Raw genomic sequence first — 25,823 nt, 5'->3', positions numbered from 1 at the left:
AGGGACAGTGTAAAAGGGACAGTGTTAAAAAAAAAAAAAAAAAGTAAGAAACAAAAATGTTTTAAAGTGCCCCATCCCTCTGTGCTCGCACGCCATAGAAAACGCATACATAAGTCACGCCTCCAAATGTAAACAGTGTTCAAATCACACATGTGAGATATCGCTGTGATTTTTAGAGCAAGAGCAATAATTCTAGCACAAGATCCACTTAGTACTTCTAAACAGGTAACCGATAACATTTTCTAAAGCGTCACCAATGGAGATTTGAGTAGGAGGAATTGTGCCTCCTTCAATGCTGTCAGTGGGAGGAATTATGCCCCATTGTTGGAATCAGTGGATAAAATAGGGCCGAATAAAAGCAAAAAAAAAAAAAAAAAAAAAACTGGCCCCGAGCCGCAGTTTGGAGATCGCTGATTAGGAGGAACGGGTTGAGGAAGCCATTTTAGTTTAATGTGGAAGAACAGAAGCTTAGTAGTTACCACTTTGGCTTTGCAGAATTGGTATCCCTGGTTTGAATCCTTGCATGTTCTTTCTTTGCCTGTGTGAGTTTCTTCCCACATTCCAAACACATGCTGAAAAGGTGAACTTGCCATTGTAGGTATGCATAAGACAGGGACCTTAGATTGTAAGTATAATGGATGTAAAGTGCTGTGTAAATTGTCAGAACTGTATAAATACTCGTAATAAATAAAACAATTCTGTGGAGACCAGAATTGATTTGTTTTTTTCTGGTCAATCCAGAAATAAGACTGGGTACCCAAGGAGACTTACTCTGGAAACCTCCAAACTCATCCGTTAAATGAAAATGCTATAATTGATACTGCCTCTTGATTTATTAGCGATGTGTCAGGCAATGATTCATCACCGAGTCTAATGAAGTCTATAATGTTTAAAAATTAAGATTGAAGATCTCATTGGCAATGTCAGCATTACTCGTTTGTTTTAGAGCATTCTGTAGTGTCTGTAACTGGGCCTCCTTGCCAAAAGTATTCCTCCATGTCTGCAGCATGTCTAGAATCTAGGAGTAAGAGCAAAGTGCTTTGTTAGATGAATCAGGGATATCAATAAAAATCATTGGCTTATTCATAGGTAAATGTAAATACGCATGCATTTTATTCACCAAATAAAGTGGTGCTTATGTTGTGCACAACTTTCCTTAAAGTTAACTCTTATGTGCATTTAAAAGCTTGCTTATTTACTCAGGCCTATTGTGCCCTATGTTTCATTACTCTGTTAAAGAAGACCATGTCTGCTAACCAGACCAGCTCACCCCTAGAGTCTGAGGCCCCCAGAATGCCACATATGCAGTACATTATATTGGGACCACCCTTTCTTTGGTTGCAGACTGTATACATATTATGAAATGGTCAGTCCCAAAGCAAAGATGTACTAAGCTCCAGCAAGGTTTTCCAAAACCCCCCTATGCAAATCCATATCTTCTGAGTAGTACGTACATACCAGTGTTCCTCCTGTTTCAAATGCTGCACTTCCTCCCAGCTGGTGAGGGGGGGCTCTCCACAAAAAAACGCTGGCTCCTTGTTTCCCTTTGTCTTACCATTTGCAAGGTGGACTGGACATTACGATTGTGTGTGCAAACAAATGGCCACTGCTCCCACCTATAACTGGCCTTTGCAGCAAGGAGCACATGGAAAAGCAAGGTGGACTGGACATTACATTTTGTGCGCCCTAGCAACCGCTCTAGAATGTGCAATCTTTGTGTGTGTGTGTTCTGTGTGCTCTATCCTAAAACAGAAAGAACTTGCTTAATTTACCCGTACTACAAATGTTGAAGGCTTACTATATGTATCATTCATTTCTAAAGAAGACAATGCCTGCTAACAAGACCAGCTCAGACTTAGGGTCTGGGCCCCAACTGAGATCCCCAGTTTGCCACATATGCAATACATTGCATAGGAGACCACCCAGTCTTAGGTTTCAAAATATTTACCTAATAAGGAACTTTCAGTCCCAGAGCAATTGTGCACTAAAAATTGAGGTCAGAACTTTAAAAAGTGTGAGAACCATCACAATAATAATTCTGAGCTTAAATAGAAGCATTTTCAAGCAATGTTAACCACAATCAATAAGTGTTTACAGTAGTTGTAAAAATGACTATATGGACCACTGGAACCTATCAAAACTGTAAAATAATTAAACTTTTTGAACTTTGTGGTCTTGTGTCCTCTTTCAACTTAACTAACTATGTAACAATTAGTAGAAGTTTGCTCTGATTCATTCAGTCATTTTTGCAATTGAATGCTAGTTGAAAATAGTTGAAATTGTCTACAAATGTCTGTGTGTAATGCATCACATAGGTGGATAAATGTGTCCCCGGGGATGATGCTGGAGAAAGGGGGTATTTTGCTGGGACTTCCTTTGGATTCAGCCAGCTTTTCCTTTACATCAAGATCCTGCTATGGGTGTGTTTTATAATTTCTCTCCTGCAAGGTTTCCCAAATCACCAAACTAATAGCAAAAAGGAGCAGGTAATGCTGGCGCTGACCTACAACACTACCTGTAGGAAAATCTGAAAACTTATTCAAGCGTTTTTTTTAATTAAAGGTTACATTTTCAATTTTGGCTAGTGTGAATCTTTGAATGCAATCATGTACAGTATTTGCTATAAGGAAAAAGGAGTATATCATGGCAGAAATAGATTTACACTTATTTGTAGTAGTTTCTTAAGGTAGTTATTCTGTGTGATATATTCATTTAATGTAACGTTATTACCTTTTCTCTGAGTTCAGAATGGTTCTGCTCAAAGAAAATGGAGTCTTTTTCTAGGAAGCCTAAGTTGTTTGCTAGGAGTCTCCAGTCTCTTCTTCTTTTAGCCATTAGGGAGGCAACCTGCTGAAGCTGCTCATCACGTACTCTCCACTTGTCATCCACATCTGTGCTTGCCTACCAGATGGAAAATATGAAGATCTACTGTAATAGTGGCTATACACATACCGTGATCAAGCATAGTTTCAGGTGTTTCAAGTAATCTTTCATTTGGAAAAGTTAATTTGACACAACAAACACAATATTGCTGGCTTACTTACAATTTGATTGGGGTTCCACCAGGACTGATCATTACTTTTCAACAAAATTAATAATTTATTGACTTAGCCATCTATTAAGTGCAAATGATTTCCGAAGGATGTAATTGTTTGTAGTGCACCCCCGCAAGAACCGTTGGTGAACTTAGTCCTATTCCCCTGAACTTGCTGAACCGTGAAAAGGGAATGTCCCACAGAATCTCTATGCTGAAATAGCTAGTACTCCTAGAGACAAAAGCTACACACAGTCAATGACTTTCCAGCACGGGGGTCATTTACTCACTCGGCCACAGGATCATTGGTTGCCTCCTGCCAATACCTACCAGACTCTTTCCTCCTGCCAATACCTACCAGAGACCAGTTGGACTCTTTCCCACCCACTTCCTCCTTGCTCTCTCCAGTAAGCACCTCCAGACCCAACTTGATTCCAGGACTTCAAGCTTGTGAATAGGCCCCTAGCTAAGCCTAGCTGGGACCTCAAAGTCTTCCTGATGGCTCTTTATAATGATCTTTTTAAGGGCAGAGCCCCATGTACAGGAGTCTCCTCCAACAGGACTGGATCCAGGAACCTCCTGCCTCAGATATTTTTGGGCTTTCCCACTACCTACTGGTCATGGCTCCCCAGGGATTTGCTGGAGTCCTATAAACATTCAGGCTGCCCACACTAGTCTTCCTCCCTCTAGAATTCCAGAATCCTCTAGAATACAGGGGAAGTAATCAGAGCAGCAGCCCGTGAGACACTGACCAGGCCTAAACAATCAATACCTGCTTCACTGATTACAGAGGAGCTAACTACATTTACCTAACAGCCTACTCTACTCTAGGAGGATGCTACAATAGAAAATTAAAGGATTTAGTCATTATGCATATGATCAGCAATCTGATTATATCTATTATAGTTTGACCTGTGGAGTCTTTTTGTAAACATTTTGATGGCCGTTTCACCCAGTATTCACCTGAAGTTCTTTTGGTAAATGTGTACATAATTCATAAAGCAAATTTAGTGGACATTCAACCAAAAAAAAAAAAAAAAAACGTTATTTAGCCAGCAACATCTGTTCTTCACTAGGAGAAGGTTCTTAATGTACCATTCACCCTGTTTAAAAAAGTGGAACTGTTACCTTCCTTCTTATTCATCTGACATTCAAGGTATTTTTTTTACAAATTTAGAAATGTTTTAAATGTGTGCTGCGCTTCTAGGGTTTAATGTAAGTTTGTTTAGGTTAAAAAAATGAATACTCAATGTGCACCCCCCCCAACTTTCCCAGAGCTAACCAGCCTGACGTATCAGGTATGCAGGATGGTGCATGCTGTTAGACCTCATGGGCTCCTTCAGCTTGAATGGGCCATTTTTTGTGTAACATAGGCTGCCGCCACGCAGCTCCGGGCGGCTCCAGCTACATAAACAACTGATCCATTCATGCTGCAAAGGCCACAACACCCATGTGAGGAAGGCCTACGGTCAGTATGACTTTGTATTTACATTTTTAAACAATGTACATATGTATTTAGCTAAACTTACAGATATATTAGGTAAAGCTTTCTCTGCAGAAGATGTTCCATCTGGTGGTAATATTGGGAATTGTAGTACTGAAGACAATTTAGCTTGAGGCATACTTTGGACCCAGGAAACAAACTGGTCTTCATCAATTGCTCCTTGCCATGTAGAAATAAAAGAGATAAGATTAGTGAAAAAGTAAAATTTTTTTTCTTTAAATATTCAATAAGTAAACAAATTGGGTTTTATTTACTAAAATCAAGTAGACTGTTTTCTTGAAATAGACTGTTCACATAAAAATGCCATTTTACTTTTCCTTGCACATAATTGGGTTTTCCCTGCAACTTGTGATTTGTAAACAGATCACAGAGTCTGTGATGCAGCATATGCTTTGTCAGGCCATTTACACCTCAGCGTTTTGGAGCTTTTTTTGTAGGTCAAATTGGGCAGATTTGCGCGTTTTTGGCGCGTTGTTATTCACATAGATATTAATGGAAATGCGCGATTTGCATGTTTTTGTGCAATTTTCTGCTCAAAAGCAATAATGTAAAAAAAAAAAAATAATAATAATATATGAATAAATAAATGTAAAATAAATACACAATAAATAAATAATAAATAAATGAAATTAATATTATGTAATAATAAAAAAATACATAATTAATTCCTAACCTTAAAAAAAATATATTACATACATTATTAATAATAATGATGATAATAATAATAACAACAATAAACACCCAAACAAAAAAATGAACTATTATTAATAATAATAATAATAATAATAATAATAGTAATATATAGCCAGTGTCTCCCGAAAACTCCAACTTGCTGAGAACTCCAACAACATTACTTCCGGTGACTGTACACCAGGAAAAATCTGAGATTTCGACCACTTGGTGTTTTCACAGAACAGACAGCACCCTTTACAATATAGTACATGCTATAATGAGTGGACATTGTTAGTCTGCCTGCTAGTTGTCGCCGCCTTGGAGGCAGCCATGTTTTTGGTTACTAACAGGCGGACTAACACTGACCACTCATAGTGTGTACAGGAGTGTAAAGGCTGCTGTTTGTTCTGTGAAAATACCAAGTTGTCGAAATCTCCAATTATTCATGATGTACGGTCACCGGAAGTGACGTGGTTAGAGTTCTCGGCAAGTTGGAGTTTTCGTCAGAACATCGGAAGCGAAATACTGTATTCTGGATATATCAGACTTAATCTCCACTTCTGCAGACTTTTCCTGTTCCCCTCCTGCCCACCCCTTGTCCCAGCCCTGCCAGTCAGTAACATATCACTTATGGACACTGCATGCAGAAAACATAAACTGGATTATCAAGGGAACTGACACATTGCCATACCTAGCATTCCTCTGCTTAATATTAACCCTTTATATTATACACTGAGGATTCCCTGTTCACATCTGAGCTCCAAGCCTGCCGATGAAGACAACCCTCAGGCCTAACATCTGGACTACTACCACTTTCTTGCCTTCAAAGGTTAGAGTGACTAATTATACCATAACTCAATCTCTCATTAGGATCAGAGTCTTTGTAGGCTGGCCTTTTTCCCTTTTAGTGGTAGTGTAATCAGTTGAAGTCACTCTGATAATCTCATTGCTAAGTGTCTATACTGCTTGTACATGGGAGTGTTACTGTTATTCACTGTTTTCTTTGCTATTTGTACAAATCAGTCTGCTTAGTGCTCAATTCAACCAGGTTTTGGGGTGTTTTCCCAGGATTTGACTGATTGACGCTTTTATACACCCCTTTTTGCTTTCTAGTTAATACAATATACTGTTGAACTCAGTTTGCAGTGTGTCTATGTTTCATTTAGGGAGGAAACACTATGTCAGAACCTAAAGCAGGGATATGCAAACTGTGGCCGTCCAGCTGTGGTAAAACTACAAGTCATTTCATGCCTCTGCCTCTGGGTGTCATGCTTGTGGCTGTCAGAATCCTGCTATGCCTCATGGGACTTGTAGTTTTGCAACATCTGGAGGGCCACAGTTTGCATATCCCTGACCTAGAGTGTCAGATGGCCTGGAAAGTTCCCAGGGTCAGGGTAGCACAGAAGGACAAGTAATATCTAGCGGCCCCTACAGGGGTGGCGCTACAAATAATATAAAATATAATAATAATATTAATGTATTATTAATATTATTATTATTATTGATAATATGAATGTGTTTATTTGTGTTAGAGTTTGGGTGTTTATTATTATTTTATAATTATTCATATTATAATTTTTTTTTGTAAGGGTTAGGGGTTAAGGTTTGGGGTTTTTAATTAATTCATTTATTATTACATAGTATCAAAATGATTGTAATATCTCATTTTTTTATTATTAAAAATAACAAACATGTTATACTTACCTCCTCTGTTGCAGTTGGTTTGCACAGAGCAGCCCAGGTCCTCCTCTTCTCGGGTCCCTCTTCGGCTCTCCTGGCCCCTGATGGCTATACTGATGAGGCCACACTGATATGCTGCACTGATGGGCAGTAATGAGGCAGCACTGATAAGGCTGCACTGATAGACTGTGGTTGTGGTCTGTGGTTTACAGATGACAGGGCGGGTCATAAACAGGAAGGAGTGTGGCCTTTACAGGAAGGGGTGGGTCATATTTATATTTGGGGATGCACCAGTTTAGTCAGGCCTAAGGCAGCACAAAACCTAAATACATCACTGATTGGAACCAAATCTATTTGTCTTTCTTTTCTTCTCAAATGTCCCTTTTTTGCTCTGGTGCATTGACCTGTGTAGGGTATTGTACTGTACAGCCAAAGTAGTTTATATTGCTTTAAACTTTTTAATTTAACTTTAAAATGATTGCATTCTTTGTAAATGATAATATAAAGGAAAAGTACTATGACGAGTGTGTCGGTTTCATAATTTGTCTCTGCTCAAAAGTGTCCCTCTATGCCATATTGACAGGCTAGGAGCTATACACGTGCTTCAAAACGGATCCCTTACTATCTGCAAACACTGATGCAAAACGAACTGTCCTGACTTGCACTAATTGGCTTGCTTATTCCTAATCAAAGTTAATTATAGATTTATTAAACAAGCTAAATGCAACGTGTAAAGTACAATTATCCATAATCATCAGTATTTATCTTTCATTCACACAACTTAAATAAACAGAAACAATAATTGTTGATGTGCATAACTATATTTTGAATTTCCATACTGTTTTGCATTGCCTTATTACATACACCTGTTATGTGCTTTTAGTTTTTGGATTGGTACCTACTGTATACTTACCTATATATGGAACCTCTGCATATGTAAAAAAAAATACCTTCCTTTACCTGTCTCACATATATACACTATATTGTCAAAAGTATTTGGACGCCTGCCTTTACACACACACATGAACTTTAATGGCATCCCAGTCTTAGTCCGTAGGGTTCAATATTGGGGGGGCATGGCAACGAGTGACATGTGAGAGGACGTATCTCACTGAGCTACCGTTCGTATCCGCTATATATCCTGTTCCCGGTCTCCCTCGTTTCGCACCCAGACACCACCGACGCTCTGCCTCTCTGTGAGTACCCGGAGTTCATTCTGCTGCGGTCCCCGGGGGATGCAGCGCCGCAAGATGCGAGAGGACACCGCGATGACAGGGCCCCAAGATGGTGCTGCAGTGGGCCTTCCACAGCGGCCTGCCAGAGGCCCGGACAAGCCAGCCACCTCCAGTAAGACTGGCAAGCCGCCCAAGACCACGCAGAAGGAGCCGCAGCCCGATATGCGTTACTATGCTCAGAAGTCCCCTGGACCAGCGGGGAAGGAGGTGGGTGCGGGTGCTGTTCCCAGCCCTAATAGTGCAGGGGCCTCTACGCTGGCTGACTGTGCACCTGGGGACGTGGACTGTGATTCTGAGCCCATGGGAGGATTGGAGGGGGACCTGGGAGACGCTGCTCAGCCCACCCTGGCTGATATACTGCGGGCTATACACAAATGTAATGCATCAGTAGATCATCTGCAAGAGCAGTTTGGTGGCCTGACAGAAGCTGTGTCTCTCATTAGACAAGACCTTCAGAAAGTTAGAGAGCGCACCACAGCAGTAGAGGGGCAGATTAGCGACCCAGAGGATCAATTACCCCCCCACAGGACAGAACATCAAAGTACCCAGGTTCAAATCCCATGTCAGGTACTTAACGGCGGCCACACCTGGCAGTCTGTAAGGCATGGCGAGAACCGTGACAACTGAGAGCAGTGGATGATGAGAGATGAGCCAGAGTCAAAGAGTACATTCCCTGCAACCCTTAGACAAACATGTTTTGCCCTGCTGGCCACTGGATGGTACAGACGTTAGCTGTGACATGCTGATCAGTCGCCCAATTACTGTTCCAGAAACACATCTGATTTAATGCAATCAAACAACTGTTAGGAAGACTGCATAGCTAAATTCTACACCATCTAGTGGCCAACTCCCTCCCTGGAACATGCATGTCTAAATGGTGCCCTGAGATGTGTTCTTTAATTTTTGCAATCAGCTAAAAGTTGATGTATCACTGCCATTTTCTGGCTGTTATGACAAGCTAATAAACAACAGTTGCAGATACAGGGGTATAATGAGAATATTCATACATTTTCAAAGTAAGAAAAAAATATTTCAACAATACTACAAATAGTGTCAGTGATTATTGCCCTTTAATATTCTGATTTCAGTACTCTTTTAACAGAGTCTTAAGTGGCCAAGCCTAACCCTTGAAAAACAACCCCACACCACAATCCCCTCCATCAAATGATTTGGACCAGTGCACAAATCAAGGTCCATAAAGACAAGGATGAGTGAGTTTGGGGTGGAGAAACTTGACTGGCCTGCACAGAATCCTGACCTCAACCCGATAGAACACCTTTTGGATGAATTGGAGCAGAGACTGAGAGCCAGGACTTCTTGTCCAACATCAGTGCCTGACCTCACAAATGCGCTTCTGGAAGAATGGTCAAACATTCCCATAGACACACTCCTAAACTTTGTGGACAGCCTTCCCAGAAAAGTTGAAGCTGTTATAGCTGCAAAGGGTGGGCCAACTCAATATTGAACCCTACGGACTAAGACTGGGATAACATTAAAGTTAATTTGCATGTAAAGGCAGGCTCCCCAATACTTTTGACAACATAGTGTAAGTTTACAAACTTCAAGATCATTCAGCTTAATAGAAGTAGACTAGAAATAATTGAAATACAATGTGTAAATTATTTATGATTTTACATTTTGACAATAGATACATAATAAACAGCTGCATGTTTCATTCTACCACTCCCAATTGGATGGTTTGGTAAAAATGTTTAATAAAATCTGCAAACATATTGCTAAATGTGGTTGACAAAGAAAGGGGAGAAAGGGGTGACCCTATTTGTTGTTTCAGATTAAAGAAGTCCCCCAGTTTGCATGGTGTTTTAGTTCTCTGAACTGTTGTATGGGCAGCATCCCCTAGATATTGCAAAGGAAACCTGGGAGAGTAAATATACTCCTTTCAACTTGTGAAGAAAGTCTAGACTTTGCAAGATAGAATTACCTCAGTAAAGCCTCTGGTCCCAGAACATCTGTTGAAGACTCAGGAAGCCCAGAGTGGAGTGCACACTAGGTTGGCAATGGTTGGAACTTTTCAACTGAGGGATCGTGTCCTCATTTTAGTCCCCACAGTGTAAAGTAAAATCCTGGCCAAATGACAAGGACACAATGAAATACTAGAGGAGTTTGCAAGGTTCCAAATACAAGGTGTACCCAGGGCCAGCACAACCATGGGTCGTGCTGGGTCCATTGGACCCAGGCAGCACTATGAGAGGGGTGGCATCAGCAGTTTTGTTGTGTCATCTGTTTGCGGCGCATTACAGGCAGCATTTCTCCATCTCATACTGCCACCTGTAGTGCAAACTGATGAATATGAGGAGGTGGTGCGTCTCCTCCTGGGAACGTACCTCAAGTGATCGTGGTGTGCGCAATGACGTCAGGCATAAGCGCAATCCATCTCCATCTCACGCAGGGCAGGCTGAATCTTCTAGGGTGGTGTCCGCGGCAGACACAGTAGTGACAGGAGGACAGACAGTGGGTGTTTGGTGGACCGGTCCAGTGGTGAGTTATGGAAGAAGATAACAGTATACATAATATTTTCTAATTGTTATATTTATATAAAATAATGTATGTGAGGGCCTTTTGATGGGCGTGATTTTTTTTCTAGGGGGGGCAGCATTTCATTCTTGGTCCCAGGCAGCACAATATCTTGGGCGAGCCCTGGGTGTACCAGCTAGACCCAAGGAGGAGCAGATATATCATGTACATTTAAATAAAGCCTGGAAAGATAGCCATGGAAGAATGCCTGCCAAGAACACAGAAGGCATATGGTAGTTTAACCACTTGCTGTCTGCTCACATGGAGCCTACTACGGCAAAGCGATTCTCCTGGGTCCAGCGACGTAGACCTACGTCGCTGGATCCTGCCCCCTCTCGGTGGTGCGCGCGCGCCGCCGGAGGCTCGCTCCCGCTGTATTCAGACACAGCGGGAGTCGGGCCAGGGGAGGAGAGGCGGTGATCACCGCCGCTCTTCCCAGATCGGTGGAGATTGAGTGAGGAAATCCGCCTGCTTGTGTAAACAAAGCGGGCGGATCTCCTATGTGACAGACAGGGACAGATTACAGGATTCAGCATAGCTGAACCTGCGATCTGTGTCTCTGTCACCCATTCCCCTACCCTCACACACGTCAGTAAACATGAGGCATACATTTAACCCCTTGATCACCAACAGTGTTAACCCCTTCCCTGCCAGTGTCATTATTACAGTAACAGTGCATATTTATAGCACTGATTACTGTAGTAATGTCACTGGTACCCCCAAAAGTGTCAAAAATGTCAGTCAGGAGTCCCATCTGTCTGCCGCAATACCGCAGTCCCGCAAAAAAAATCGCAGATCGCATCCATTACTAGTAAAAAAAATAAACAATAAAAATGACAAATCTTTCCGGTAGTTAGTAAATGCAATAACTTTTGCGCAAACCAATCAAAATACGCTTATTGTGATTTTTTTTACCAAAAATATGTAGCAGAAAAAAAATTGGCCTAAAATGTTAAAACTTTTTGATTTTTTTAATTTTTTTTGGGGAATGTTATATATCAGAATGTAAAAAATATTGTTTTTTTTTTTTCAAAATTGTCGCTCTTTTTTTCAAAAATTAAAAAAAATTGCACAGGTAATCAAATACCACCAGAGAAAGCTCTATTTGTGGGGAAAAAAAGGACATACATTTATTTTGGGTATAGCGTCGCATGACCGCGCAATTGTCCTTTAAAAAAATGCAGTGCCGAATCGCAAAATATAGCCTGGTCGGGAATGGGGAAAAATCTTCCGGTCTTAAAGCGGTTAAAAATACGCTCATTGAGAATTTTTTTGTCAAAGACATGTAGCTTAATACATTTTGACCTAAATATATGACAAAAATTGAATATATTGGATATTTTTTAACTGTCAAAGTAGAAAATGTAAATTTTATCGCAAAATTTTTAATTATTATCGCAAAAAATTAAAAGCACAGATGTGATCAAATACCACCAAAAGAAAGCTCTGTTTGTGGGAAAAAAAGGACGTAAATTTTGTTTGTGTACGGAGTTGCATGACCGCGCAATTGTCAGTTAAATTCACGCAGTGCCAAGTTGCAAAAAGTGGCCTGGATGTTAAACAGGAAAATCCTCCGGGGCTAAAGTGGTTAATTTAGCTGAATCCCTTTTCCTTAGCTCAGCAAGAAGAGACAAGAGAGTTTCTGCCCTTAAGGCCCGTACACACGTACCGATCGTCGGCAGACAAGCGTCGGCCGACGACCGATCTGCCGATTGTACGCTTGTTAGTATGATGCCTCCGACAGCCGTCAGCGCACATTCGGCCGAAAAGAATCTGTCTTGCAAGCATTAAAATTTTTGTATGCCGACACCAGAGCGGCCGATTGTTCGCCAGTCAGTACAGAATTCGGCCGACAGACAGCAGATTTGCAAGACTGGGCATGCTCAGAAAAGAAAAAACACACGGAAAGTTAACCATTACATGACATCACTTCTGCAGTCGGCTGTAGTCGGCGGACAAAATTCTTGTGCAGTCTTTGCACTTTTCAACAGACACCGACAGCCCGGGGACAAAAGACGGCCGATCGTTCGCCGACGATCGGTACGTGTGTACGGGGCTTTAAAGTCCCATTCGGGTTAAATATCTATTCCATTTGTATTTTGGGATTGTGACGGTATTCACCATCACTGGAGTATAAAGACAGATAAGTAATGGTTTGGATTGCTTCATATTTGCCAGCAATATCTCCATATATAAATATTAAGATTTATTCCCATTTGCCATGAAATCTGTAATTCCTAAATGCTGTGTATATTACATATCTTTCAATGTCAGCAAGGTTTTCCTTTTGTTTGTGTATTGGGAATGTGGATTGCCCTGTCTCATTGTAAGTGCTAATGACCTCCCATTGTTCTGTGTCTGGCTATTGTGTACATTGATTGTCCCCTGGGGGCTTCTGTCTCATTGCACATGGCAGTCCTTCTGGTCAAGCTATCTGACCAATCCCTGCTGACTCATTTTCAAGTCCTCATTTGCATGGCTAAGGAGGACCTGAAGGAGGACCACAGGTACTTTACAATTGACCAATAGGAAAGCGGGTGATGGGGGCGGGATGTTCCAAATTCTGTATATAAGTCTTGTTCAATAAAGTTGTTTAGAGTTCCTTCACCCTCATCTAGAGTCCTGTCTCTTATTGGGGGAATCTGCTGCAAGGGATTGCTATGGTCTTCCATACTCCCTTAGAGAATCACTAAGCTCTTGTAAGAGCTTGTGTAAGAGCTTGTTCTGCTGCACTCTCTGTGGAAAGAGAGGTTCACCCACAGGAACCTGGAGCCTTGTCAGAGGTCCAGGGTGGGTAAGAGACTGCAAGACCCTAACCAAGCTGCGGCGGTTCGTGGGGTCTGAAGTGGTTATGGTGTCTGGTGGAGTACTTGGAGCCCTTGGAAAGCACTAGGAGCATCTGTCAACGGAGGTACCCGGTCTAGGGTGCCCTGTTCCGTTACATTGGTGGCAAGCGGTGGGATGGCGTCCTAGTGTGAGGAGAAGCAGCTCGGAGACACCGGTAACGTTATGGAGCGAGATAACACCCGTGCAGCGTCCCCATATGAGGAGGAGTTTATCTGGAGGTTGCAGCAACACTTGGTCCAACAGGATGGGCCTGTATCAGAGGAAGCCATACTGGACTGGAGAGATGCCACTAGAAAGGAAATGTGGTATGAGGCCTTCGAGAATGCGCAGTGGAGGCGGAGAGAGAACCTTCCCAGCGAAGACCAGCAGTTCCAGGTATACGTTGCCCTGCGGTTACCTTTCCTAGAAGAGCAACCCCTGGATGAGTGGGTGACGGAGCTGTGGAACCTGATTTGGAAGGAGTTGTGGCTGGACGAAGCTTACCGGGCACTAAAGTGGTACGCCATCCGGCATGACCTCTGGATGGCTGATGACAATATGCCGGAAGGTGAGGACTATAGTGGGCCGGGCTTGCTGTGGGAGGCTTTTGTGGAGAGGGACTTTGGATGTCCAGCAGAGTTTTGGCGCTGGAAAATCCAGGACACCAGGGAAGCCCTACTGGGTCTCCCCAAAGCGGATGACTTGGAGTCAGACCTGATTCAACTGGTCAGAATGGAGTGGGAACTGGAGCAGGACTACCAACGCCTGCTCTGCTCCGTTCCACCCCAATCTACTCTGCAAGCAGATCCAGACCCACAACCCTTCAGTTGGAGAGACAGTATAGACTGGTGGTACTGTGAAGACCCACCGATGGCAGGTGGAGATGGGACCGAGGTCTCTCTACCGGCCCTACAGGGAGTCTGGGCAGCCAGCCCAGGTCCCCAGCTACAGCAGGAATTACAGGGAGCCAAAGGTGTCGTCCTTCCTTCCAAGCAGCAGCAGTGTACCTTACAGGGAGAGGAGATAACTAATCCTTCTCCCCAACCACAGGGAGACAACAGCCCTGAACCCAATGGTACAGATGGGACCGCGGTCTCTGTACCAGACCTACAGGGATGCTGGACAGCCGATCCAGATCCCCAACCTGCCCCGCAGGAATACCAGGAGGAGGAGGTAGGCAATCCCTCCTCTCTACAGCAGACCCCCAACCAGGTCCTGGGGGTAGTATTCGCCAACCCCAACCCAGCAGAAGAGCTGGCAACAGGGCAGAGTGTTACCGACCTCTGCCCAGCACCCACAAAAGCTACAGTCCTCATTTGTAAACCCCAGGGATACTGGACAGTCGGCCAAGATCCCCAAAAGCACGAGGAAGTAAGCCCATCCACCCTGTCCTCTCTCCAGCAGCTGAAAGGAATCCTGGGAGAAAGGCCAGTTCGTGCTTCTTCTCCACGGCAGGGATGTTTTACAAGAGTGGCAGAGGTTGGCTGGGTGAGTGACGTTCTGTCCCGGACAATTTGTTTGGGGTACTGGGTGGGTGCAGACATTTGGAGGGCCTGTGGAACACAGCCTACCTTAGAGAGGTTGGAAAGTACTTCTCTCAGCCTACTAGGCTCCTCTTATGTCTAAATCACCCTGTGTCTTTTAGGAACACAGGGTGCCCAAGAAGCCCAGTCTGGCCTGCCCAAACCAGACTTTCACAGACTGATCGGCTATGAGAGCTCCATGCGCCTTGCCAAGACAAACTTACAAACTATGTGGAACTTTGTCAAGGAAGCTGCCATGATGGATGGACTCTTTGGGACTTGTTACCCGACTAACTCAGGCACAGACCGATTGGAGGTCTGGTACCTGGATTAGTCTACCTTTGGGGGGAAGATATGTGACGGTATTCACCATCACTGGAATATAAAGACAGATAAGTAATGGTTTGGATTACTTCATATTTGCCAGCAATATCTCCATATATAAATATTAAGATTTATTCCCATTTGCCATGAAATCTGTAATTCCTAAATGCTGTGTATATTACATATCTTTCAATGTCAGCAAGGTTTTCCTTTTGTTTGTGTATTGGGATGTGGATTTCCCTGTCTCATTGTAAGTGCTAATGACCTCCCATTGTTCTGTGTCTAGCTGTTGTGTACATTGATTGCCCCCTGGGGGCTTATGTCTCATTGCACATGGCAGTCCTTCTGGTCAAGCTATCTGACCAATCCCTGCTGACTCATTTTCAAGTCCTCATTTGCATGGCTAAGGAGGACCTGAAGGAGGACCACAGGTACTTTACAATTGACCGATAGGAAAGCGGTTGTTGGGGGCGGGATGTTCCAAATTCTGTATATAAGTCTTGTTCAATAAAGTTGTTTAGAGTTCCTTCACCCTCATCTAGAGTCTCTTATTGGGGGAATCTGCTGCAAGGGATTGCTATGTTCTTCCATACTCCCTTAGAGAATCACTAAGCTCTTGTAAGAGCTTGTGTAAGAGCTTGTTCTGCTGCACTCTCTGGGGAAAGAGAGGTTCACCCACAGGAACCTGGAGCCTTGTCAGAGGTCCAGGGTGGGTAAGAGACTGCAAGACCCTAACCAAGCTGCGGCGGTTTGTGGGGTCTGAAGTGGTTACGGTGTCTGGTGGAGTGCTTGGAGCCCTTGGAAAGCACTAGGAGCATCTGTCAACTGAGGTACCCGGTCTGGGGTGCCCTGTTCCGTTACAGGGATGTTGGCGGAACAGCACCTAGCTTCTACTTTCTCCTTCTTTTATTCCAAGGAAGCTCTTTGGACTTTTTTGGTTGCACCACAAAAATGATTTCATATTTCAGTTGTTTCACTTTATTTTTTGTATAGTATTATGTGTTCAGTCGATTGGCTCACTATATTCACAATTTATATTTAAAGTGATAGCACAGTATATTTGGGGATTTGAAGTATACTACATTGGATGTATGCATAATACAACTTGTTCTGTACATAACTATTCCTATACTATATGAAGGTCCAGTACCTCATGCAAAATTATATCTGATACTGCTGACCGTTTTCTGGTCTCATGTTCAATGTAGATTTTTTTCATCTGCTTGTATCATTAGATGTCTTTTTAAAATGTTTGTTTAATAAAAAGCAATTTTATGAAAATTCAAGTGCCCGAAATCCTTGTCTCCCAACCTTTCCATATCCAATATTTGGGGATTTACATTTGTAAATGGGGATTGACCTGCTGCCTACACTGTGGCCTTTTTTAAGGTAAGATGGTAATAGTGCTACATCTGTGTAGCAGTATGTAGAGAGTGTTAAAGAATAAATTCATCTTACACCCGCATTTAGAGTGTAACATGTTCTAGCAATCCTTACCCCCTAATATTGCCCCCCCTCAACTTTCCTTGTGACAGCAGCTGAGGGTTCCTCTCCCCCTACATCCACTGTCACTTTTGAAATTGGTGTTGCTGTGCTGGGCTCTGCCTGTACAGCTGCATCATTCATTCACGGAGATCTGTGAATGAATAAGCTACATGTCCGATCTTCCACTCTGCCAATTGGACATGTAGTTCTCAATGGACTTTGAGTGTGATGACAAGCACACTCATAGTCCACTAACACTTCCTGCAGCTTTCTAACTGAAAGCCCATAGGTACGGGCAGAAAGCTTGAGGATGTCTCTACTGGAGTCTGACATTGCACCTGCGATCCACTAATCATGACTGCAGTGCTTCACAGGCTTCCCTGGGAAAAAATAATAAATGCCCATTTTTTTTCCTGCAAAAAAAAAGGAAAAAAACCTTCCCTAAATGTGGCCTTAACATTTAACCCCTTTCGATTCCTTTTGGTTCCAGGGCTTATGCTGGGAAGATGACTACAGCTAGAGGCATCATCCCGATATTTTTCTTTTTTAGCCGGCGCTTCCCTAAAATGTAAAGGCCCTTCAAGCGGCTAAATAGCTTATGAATTGCTTTTAGGGAATGACCCTTCCCATCACCTTTCGCCACTCTCTTGTGCTCTCCTGTCCCACCAGGATACCCAAATGTTTAGCCGGTGGTTGTACTGGCTTACCATCGAGGTGTTCAGAGACCTATTTGTCTCCGATCACCTCTATGTTATCACAAACCGAAATTGACCGGTATTATGTCACTTCTGGTTTCAATGGTTTGTTTACAAGCTATTGCTAGTTTATACAAGCTAGCAATAACTTGTGCCCCCATCCTCCCGTGCTTGCGCACAAGGGTGAATGCACGCATAGGCCCCGCACGCATACGTAAACGGCGTTCACAATATACGTGAGGTATCATGGCGAATGTCAGAGCGAGAGCAATAATTTTAGTGCCGGACCTCCTGTGTAACTTTAAACTGGTAACCTGTAAATGCATTTAAAATGTTGTATATGGAGATTTTTTAGGTACTGTAGTTTGGCTCCGTTCCACAGGCATACACAATTTTAAAGTGTGACATTTTAGGTATCTATTTACTCAGCGTAACATCATCTTTTATATTTTAGCAAAAGAATGAGTATTATATTGTGTTTGTGTGCATGAAATTAATTAAAGTGTATTTTTCCAAAAACTTGCATTTAAAACACCACTGCGCAAATACCATGTGACATAAAAAATTGCAACACTCATCATTTTATTTTCTAGGGTCTCTGCTTAAAAAAAACAAAACATATATAATGTTTTGGGTTTTTTTCTTTGGGGCATTTTTATAACAAAATTTTACAGCCGTGCGGTTGTGTGTGGGTCCAGACCTGCACACACCTGCTGCATCCCAATTGCCATGAATGGGACTGTCTGCAGGGAAAGTACATCCATGTGAATGAGGTCAGTCTCTTTTTTTTTGTTGTTTGATGCAATAGTGACTAAAAAACACCAACAGTAAGCACTTAAACACACTTTGGTGCCTGATTTACCTTTCTACGAGCTCTCCATTTATTGTTTGCAAATGTATGGAAACTATTAGACCTGTTTTTAATTAAAACATTAGGTTAACTGGGTTTCCATCACTACCCAACCGGTCTTAGTGCCTGGAAACGTTTATATTATGCTTTTATTTATTAGCATCTCCCAATCTGTACCTTCTAAGTAGCACAGTGTTCTTTTAGACCACCATCAGATTGGATACATTATAAACCTATTAATTGCTTTCCTCTTTATGCCACTCTAATTACTATAATAAATGTGTTATTTTCCCATCATTTTTTTGGCAACAGCCGTCTAGCTCCTGTGGTGTAATAAGCACCGCGGGTGGCAAAAAGCATCTATATATGAATTTTATCTAGATGAGGCTGAAGGTAGACATAAATCTGCATTATATTCCCATGACAGGTCTCATGCTCTAGCCTTCTTCTATTATACACAACTTCTGGGAAATGGACACAGAGCTGCCAGGAACAGTGTATGATGTATGGCCCAGGCTCATCAAAATACAGTCAGACATTCCCGGGAACTGGGTGTGAAATGCATTAAGAGTGGTGTTCATTTTAATTATGCCTCATTTTTTCATGCTGCTAAACCAAAATTATTTTGCAAAAACCGTACTCACCTTTATTCTCCTTATCAATTTCTGACAACATAAGGTGGCAAAGGTCACTGATCATTTTTGGTTCTTTATTGGGGTATAAATCAGAAAGCAGAATCTGTAGAGACTCGTATGTCAGCGTACTTGAGGTCAAAGTTTGGTAGAACCCTGTTCAAGGAAAAAAAATAACAAAATACACATAATAATGGCTTCTAGTATATAGACATTTGTTCATTTGTACAGACAATTAAAATAAAAACAGGACTTGTCTGAAATTTGCCAGTAAAGTTAATTTTTGATTTTATTTTTGATGCTCTGCAGCTAATTTAGCCACTTCAGCTCCGGAAGGTTTTACTCCTAACCAGAGTACTTTTTGCAATTTGGCACTGCGCTGCTTTAACTGGTAATTGTGCGGTCATGCAACGCTGTACCCAAACTAAATTTGCATCCTCTTTTTCCCACAAATAGAGCTTTCTTTTGGTGGGATTCGATCACCACTGGGATTTTTTGTTTTTTTGTGATATAAATTAAAAAAGACCCAAATATTTAAAAAAAAAAAAAGATATTTTCTACTTTTTGTTATAAAAAAAAATCCAACAACTCAATTTTTGTCATACATTTAGGCCAAAATTTATTCAGCCACATGTCCTGGGTAAAAAAAAAAATTCAAAAAGCGTATATATATTGGTTTACGCAAAAACTATAGCGTCTACAAACTATGGTACATTTACTTGAATTTACGCAGCTTTTAGTTTATGACTGCCTATATAATTTCTTGAGGTACTAAAATGAAAGGGCAGTACAAACCCCCCCCCCAAATTACCCCTTTTTGGAACGTAGACACCCCAAAGAATTTGCTGAGAGGTGTGTTGAGCCCATTGAATATTTCATTTTTATTTGTCACAAGTGATTGGAAAATGACAAAGAAAAAAAAAAAAGTTTACACAAAGTTGTCATTGAAATGATAAATTTCTCACACATGCCATGGGTATATGTGGAATTACACCCCAAAATACATTCTGCTACTTCTCCTGAGTAAAGGGATACCGCGTGTGTGAGACTTTTTGGGAGCCTAGCCACGTACAGGACCCTGAAACCAATAATCGCCTTCAGAATTTCAAAGGGCGTAAATTGCTCATTTCACTTCCTCACTACCTAGCACAGTTGCAGAGGCCATGAAATGTCAAGATAGCACAACCCCCCCCCCCCAAATGACCACATTTTGGAAAGTAGACACCCCAAGCTATTTGCTGAGAGGCATGTTGAGTCCATGGAATATTTTATATTTTGCCACAAGTTTTGTGATAATGCTAAAGATATTTAATTTGTTTCACACAAAGTTGTCATTTAAATTATATATTGCTCACACATGCCATGGGTATATGTACAATCCCAAATTACATCCCAAAAAACATTCTGCTGCTTCTTGAGTACAGGGATACCATATGTGTGAGACTTTTCAGCAGTGTAGCCACATACAGGACCCTGAAAAACAATCTCCGCTTACAAGCTTTCTAAAGCTTGCTACACTGCTCATATGCCGTGAACACAGGAGGCTGTCTAATACCATCGGTTTGCTGGTCTGTTGCTTTAACAAGCAGAATGGCCGATTGTGGGTTTCAGTTGTCCTCCCCTAACACATTCATAGGCTGATTTATACATCATAACAAGCCCTCTGTCTCTATGCAACATACTAATTGAGGAAATACTTTATTGGGCACATCCCTTATACAGCAAGTTTGTGGACTCGGTCGAGCATGTTGATCACTTGATTTTAATACTATGATGGCAGGTTTATAGCATCAATCATCATTGCAGAAAATACCACTACCCAGGGTAGTATCTGAGTAGAAGAAGGAGTATCTGTCTTCACTCCGAAACTAGTTGGGTCTCTACCCCGGAATGTTGTGGTTGTTCAATATCTGCTGATGTGATGTATTCTACCTAACTTGCCATTCTTTTATGTCATTTTTGTATTTTTCAATAAAATTTTGTTAAATTTTAGCATACTGTGTACACTTGTATTTGAGTGCCTTGAAAGTCCCACAAACAGGGGAATTTTTTCCTATAGTACAAGCTTTCTAATTGCGTAAATTGTTGATTTCACTCCTTAGAAAGCTTGAAGGCGGTGATTGGTTTTGGGTCATGTATGCAGCTAGACTGCCAAAAAGTCTGGTCTCCATTTCAGCATTATGGTCAGCTGGCGGAACCACCAGCTGCATTCTCGGGTTCCTTGGTGGGACAGGAGAGCCTGAGAAAACCATGGAAGGTGGGGGGAGGGGGGGGGATGTCCCCTCCCACTACTTGTAAAAGTAGTCTAGCAGCTAATTAGCCACTAGGATAGCTTTTACATGAAAGAATCAATACCAAGATGATGTCTAAACCTGCAGGTATCATTCCAGTATAACCACTCAAAGGCCAGCAACATACCAGTACATTGCTGGTCCTTGTTGGGCATATATTGTAATGTTCTTTTTTTCATGCAGCCTGTGGGCTGAACGAAAAAAGAAAACCGATTCATCCATTCACATTGATCGATCGGTGGTATGCCCACCACTAGAATAATGCTCTGCATCCACCAACTTCTAATGATGGGCATACAGCATACAACGAAAAAAAAAACAACCTAACAGATTTGGATGTGGATGAAAAAATCTCTGCCAAGAAAAGTGAATAAAAATATATGCCGAAGTATAGAGGAGATCCAACCTCTGTGTCCACACCATCCCCTTTGCTTCGGCATATATGCTTTTTTTTTTTTTTTTTACTGTAGTGCTGAAATCCCCTCCTAAAGCACTAGAGTTACAGATTTATGTATTGTGAGAGTAAACCCTGTTGCTGTCAAAATAAGCAAATCAGTGCTGTAGCTGAATGGCGTACCTGCAAAGTAAACAACGGTTAACGATGAAAGACGGTATCAATAAAACATTAACTCAATAAAACTACTTTTTTTAATTGCAATGTGTGCCAAAAAAAAAGGAAAAAATATATGGCTAAGCATAGGGGCAATCCGCCCCTATGTCCACCCCAGCCCCTATGCTTTGCCATATATGCTCGAGCCGCTGATTTTACGTATTGTGAGAGCAAACCCTGTTGCTGTCAAAATAAGCAAATCAGTGCTGCAGCTGAATGGCGTACCTGCAAAGCAAACAATGGTTAACCATAAAATACAGTAACAGTACAGTAAAACAATAGAATAACTTACATGCAAAGCAAACAATGGTTAACAATAAAACACAGTAACAGTAGAGTAAAACAGTAGAATGACATACCTGCAAAGCAAACAATGGTTAACAATAAAACACAGTAACCATAAAACATTACAGTATAGCATAAAATACAGTAAAACAGTAAGAACAATAAAATGACAACTATTTTTGGCTTTTTTATTTATTTTTTTATGGGGTTTTTTTTTGTCTTTTTTTACACTTTTCTTGTAACTATAAACGTTCCAGGTTAGGACTCTTCGAAATGTGATAGCCATCTAACTTCTTTCGAGACCCTGTGTGAAAGTGTGCCCTAGACTGTCGTACTTTACCCTATACTAATACTCCACTAGTGTGTGTTAGCGACGGAAGCAGTCACCGATGCAGAGACCAGGTTTGCCAGGACAGGAGGGACAAAAATAGCGAGTGTCAAGCCTATATCTGCGCTTGTTACAGACACAGCATCTTTTTTTGGGGTGTTCTTTGGGCAGGGGTACAAGGGAAGACATCCAGAAAATGCCTCTCATGCAGGCTCACTGCATCTTGGTTGGGAAATTGGGCCACAGCACCTTCTGGATACAGAAGGGCTGTGATGATCTCTTTCTGGAATTTTAGGAAGGATCCACTTCTTCCAGTCGCTTTGTATAGTACATAAGCGTTGAAAAGAGCCAATTGGAATAAGTATACAGACACATTCTTGTACCAGCGTCTGGCCTTATGGGCAACTAAGTATGGCCCGTCATCTGGTCGTTGAAGTCCAACCCTCACATTTTATGGTTGTAGTCATGGACACAGAGGGATTCACAACAACATTCGTCACCGTTGTAATTTGGACTGCTGTCTCTACGTGAATGAAAGACAGAATGAAAACATTCCATTGATCCTTCCACTTCACTGCAAGCAATTCATTGCACCTCAAGCAGGCTCTCTCCCCCTGAGCAAGTGGGGCATTTACAAGCCGTTGGGGGCAGCCATGGCGATTAAATCGCACAGTGCCACATGCGCCAATTCCTAGTTGAAAGAGGTGTCTAAAAACTGGCACGCTTGTATAGAAGTTGTCCACAATATTTGCTTGTATCTAGCCCTGGCCATGGCAGCAGAGAACACGGGCATATGATGAATTGGGTCAGTGGACCAATATGACTGCAACTCACTCTTTTTAGTAATGCCCATGTCGAGGGATAGGCCCAGAAAGGTTTTCAATTCGGGAACCATTATAGGTTTCCAGCCAAAATGCCTGGCAAGGGTCAAATTTGGGTTTGCGGCCATAAATCGATTAGCATACAAGTTGCTTTGGTCCACAATAGATCCAAACAGATCTTCCGTGAAAAACAGCTCAAACAAAAACCAAGGGGAGTAAAATTGTCTGTTTCCACCTGAATTCTGTGTTGGTCATTAAATGGGGAAATGGGCGTTGTGAAATCTGTGGGCTGCCATTCAGAATTTGAAAGAGCATCAGGAAAGGCACTGTGGGCTCTACGGGCCTGCATTTGAATTCTTGGTGGTTGCGGGCCACTACTTGTGCTAGCCACCGCACCAGCTCAAACTGCACTTATGGGACATGCTATGTCACCAAGTGATACTGCATTGCTGGTTTGTCTATGGCCAGGGTGTACTAGGCCGCTGGTGCTCACCTGTTCACCAGACTCTCTGCTGCATATGAGAATCATGCGGTTGTTGCACCTCCACAAAGAAGAACAGGGTCAGGTATGCCTGACCTTAGCAGGGACCTCTACTCCGTCCTCAGAGCTATCTGTCAGGGTGCTGCTGCAGGTTTGTAAACTGAGTCTGATTCTGACAGTGAGGCTTCCCCATCGCTCTCATCTGTCATGCTCAGTATCCTGTAGGCCTCTTTTGGACACTAAATTTACAGGTACCTATTGTGACTCACAGGTTAAAAAGCACTTGGTTGTCGAGGACTGTTTGAACCGCTACAAAAAAAATAACTGCTAGTGCTAGCAGAGATCAGGCCTGACTCTGCTAACGCTGTGGTTTTGTGTGCTGTGTATTGGAAATGACAGTGATCTATTGATACTGCACTTCTTGGGGGCTGGGCGGAGGGGCCAAAACACAGGTGCTGGCAGGTGTCAGGGCTGATCCTGCTAACGCCGTATTTTTGGGAACACTAAACTATTGGGGATGCTAGTATAGTTCTGATCAGATCAATGATTGTGATCCGTTCAGACACTATACTAATACTGGAGGTATATAGTGTGTGTGTGTTCGTGTTACTGGCAATAAAAGGTTTAAAATCTGACGCTGTCTGAGATTGACCCTAACTGACGCTGTTGCTAACGCTAATTGGTATCACCTGTGACACTAATACAGTGATCAGAAAAAAAGATCCTAACACTTTACTAGTGACATTGTGACAGGGAGTGAAAGCGTTAACTGGGGGGGGGGTGGGATCAGGGGGTTAAAACTTTATTAGAAAATATGTGGTGGGACCCTGACGCTATAATAAGACCCGTGACACTAATACAGTGATCAGTAACTTATCTGTACATTGTATATAGTGACACTGTGACAGGGCAGTGAAGGGGTTAACAGGGGGTGATCAACTTTTATTAGGGGATATATGGCAGGTACTCTTAACCTTTCTGAGACTGACAATAATTACTGCTAACTTCCGCTGGCGCTAACTGGCGTCACCAGTGACACTAATACAGTGATCAGGAAATTATCTGTATATTGTATATAGTGACACAGTGGCAGGGAGTGAAAGGGTTAACTGGGGGGGGGGGGAATGATCAGGTGGTAAATATGTGCCTACGTGTACTAGTGTCAGTGTAATGCTTGTGTACTCATTGTGATGCTTTCTTCTCTCACGTTGGAACCGAAAAGGGCTCCAGGAGAGGAGATAATTTCTTGTGCCTGTGTTTACGTTACACAGGCACAGAAGGTTCTGCAATTGATGAACCGAATCAGATCACCACGGGGACGGTGGGCGTGTGCATGCACCCCCTACCCGCGGGTGTACATCAGGTACCTGTATGTGATTTTGCGCAGCTGGGCTGCCCTGCTGCAGTATATATGCGGTGGGCAAACCGGAACTGGTTAATTAATGTATTTACCAGAAGCTTACCCTGATTCTATCCCAATTCAAAGATATTTTAGGACAGTGTTACCAACTGTTAGTATTTTTACTGGCAGCCAGTAAAAAAACGGGTACTTTTCTGCTGCCAGTAAATGCCAGTGACAGGAAAAGGTTACCAGTAAAAAATATGGCCATCACGCTTGGCTTGGACCTGCACATGCGCAGTTCTGGTGTGGAGGCGGCCAAGACCATGCAAGTATCTGTTACAGTGTGTTCGGATAGCGCCGGTGGGAAATGGGTCTGGCGGAGGCAGTGCCTGAGCATATTGTGTTATGTCATGGTGCAAGGGAGCCAAGCAAAGTCTTGTGTGCGGGTCTGCAAGATGGGAGCAAGCCGGGACTGGGACTGTCAGTGCTGTTTGGACTGGAGTGGACTGAAGGGACCACCTGTCATGGAGAGAGACTGTCACTGTGACTCAGGAGGGGACATGTCATGTCGGGGATCTGTGCTGCTGCACACTGCTGTCAGTGTCACTATGAGAGTCAATTTCATGTGTGTGTGTGCCTGCTCATTCTAACCCCTGCTGGGGTTCTCGAC

At 42.5% G+C, this 25,823-nt stretch overlaps 1 protein-coding gene across 2 annotated transcripts in view; it reads right to left on the bottom strand.

The window, feature by feature from the left end:
- Positions 1-623: 623 nt before the first annotated feature.
- Positions 624-25,823, bottom strand: part of LOC309554979 (uncharacterized protein) — a 227,616-nt gene continuing 202,416 nt past the window's right edge. The window contains exons 4-7 of one of the 2 annotated variants that reach the window (XM_082256770.1): positions 19,008-19,151; positions 4,564-4,697; positions 2,731-2,901; positions 624-1,018 (exon numbers count right to left, since the gene is read on the bottom strand). In XM_082256770.1, coding sequence (XP_082112896.1) covers positions 890-1,018; positions 2,731-2,901; positions 4,564-4,697; positions 19,008-19,151 — 578 coding nt within the window. In that variant the 3' untranslated portion in view covers positions 624-889. The remainder of the gene's footprint in view (positions 1,019-2,730; positions 2,902-4,563; positions 4,698-19,007; positions 19,152-25,823) is intronic. The other variant, XM_082256771.1, reaches the window with a different exon arrangement.

Source organism: Pelophylax lessonae, assembly GCF_965119305.1.
Source record: "Pelophylax lessonae genome assembly, chromosome: 1".
NCBI classification, from domain to species: domain Eukaryota; kingdom Metazoa; phylum Chordata; class Amphibia; order Anura; family Ranidae; genus Pelophylax; species Pelophylax lessonae.
The sequence above is the reverse complement of the archived record's forward strand: the minus strand, read 5'-3'. Positions and strand labels throughout refer to the sequence as shown.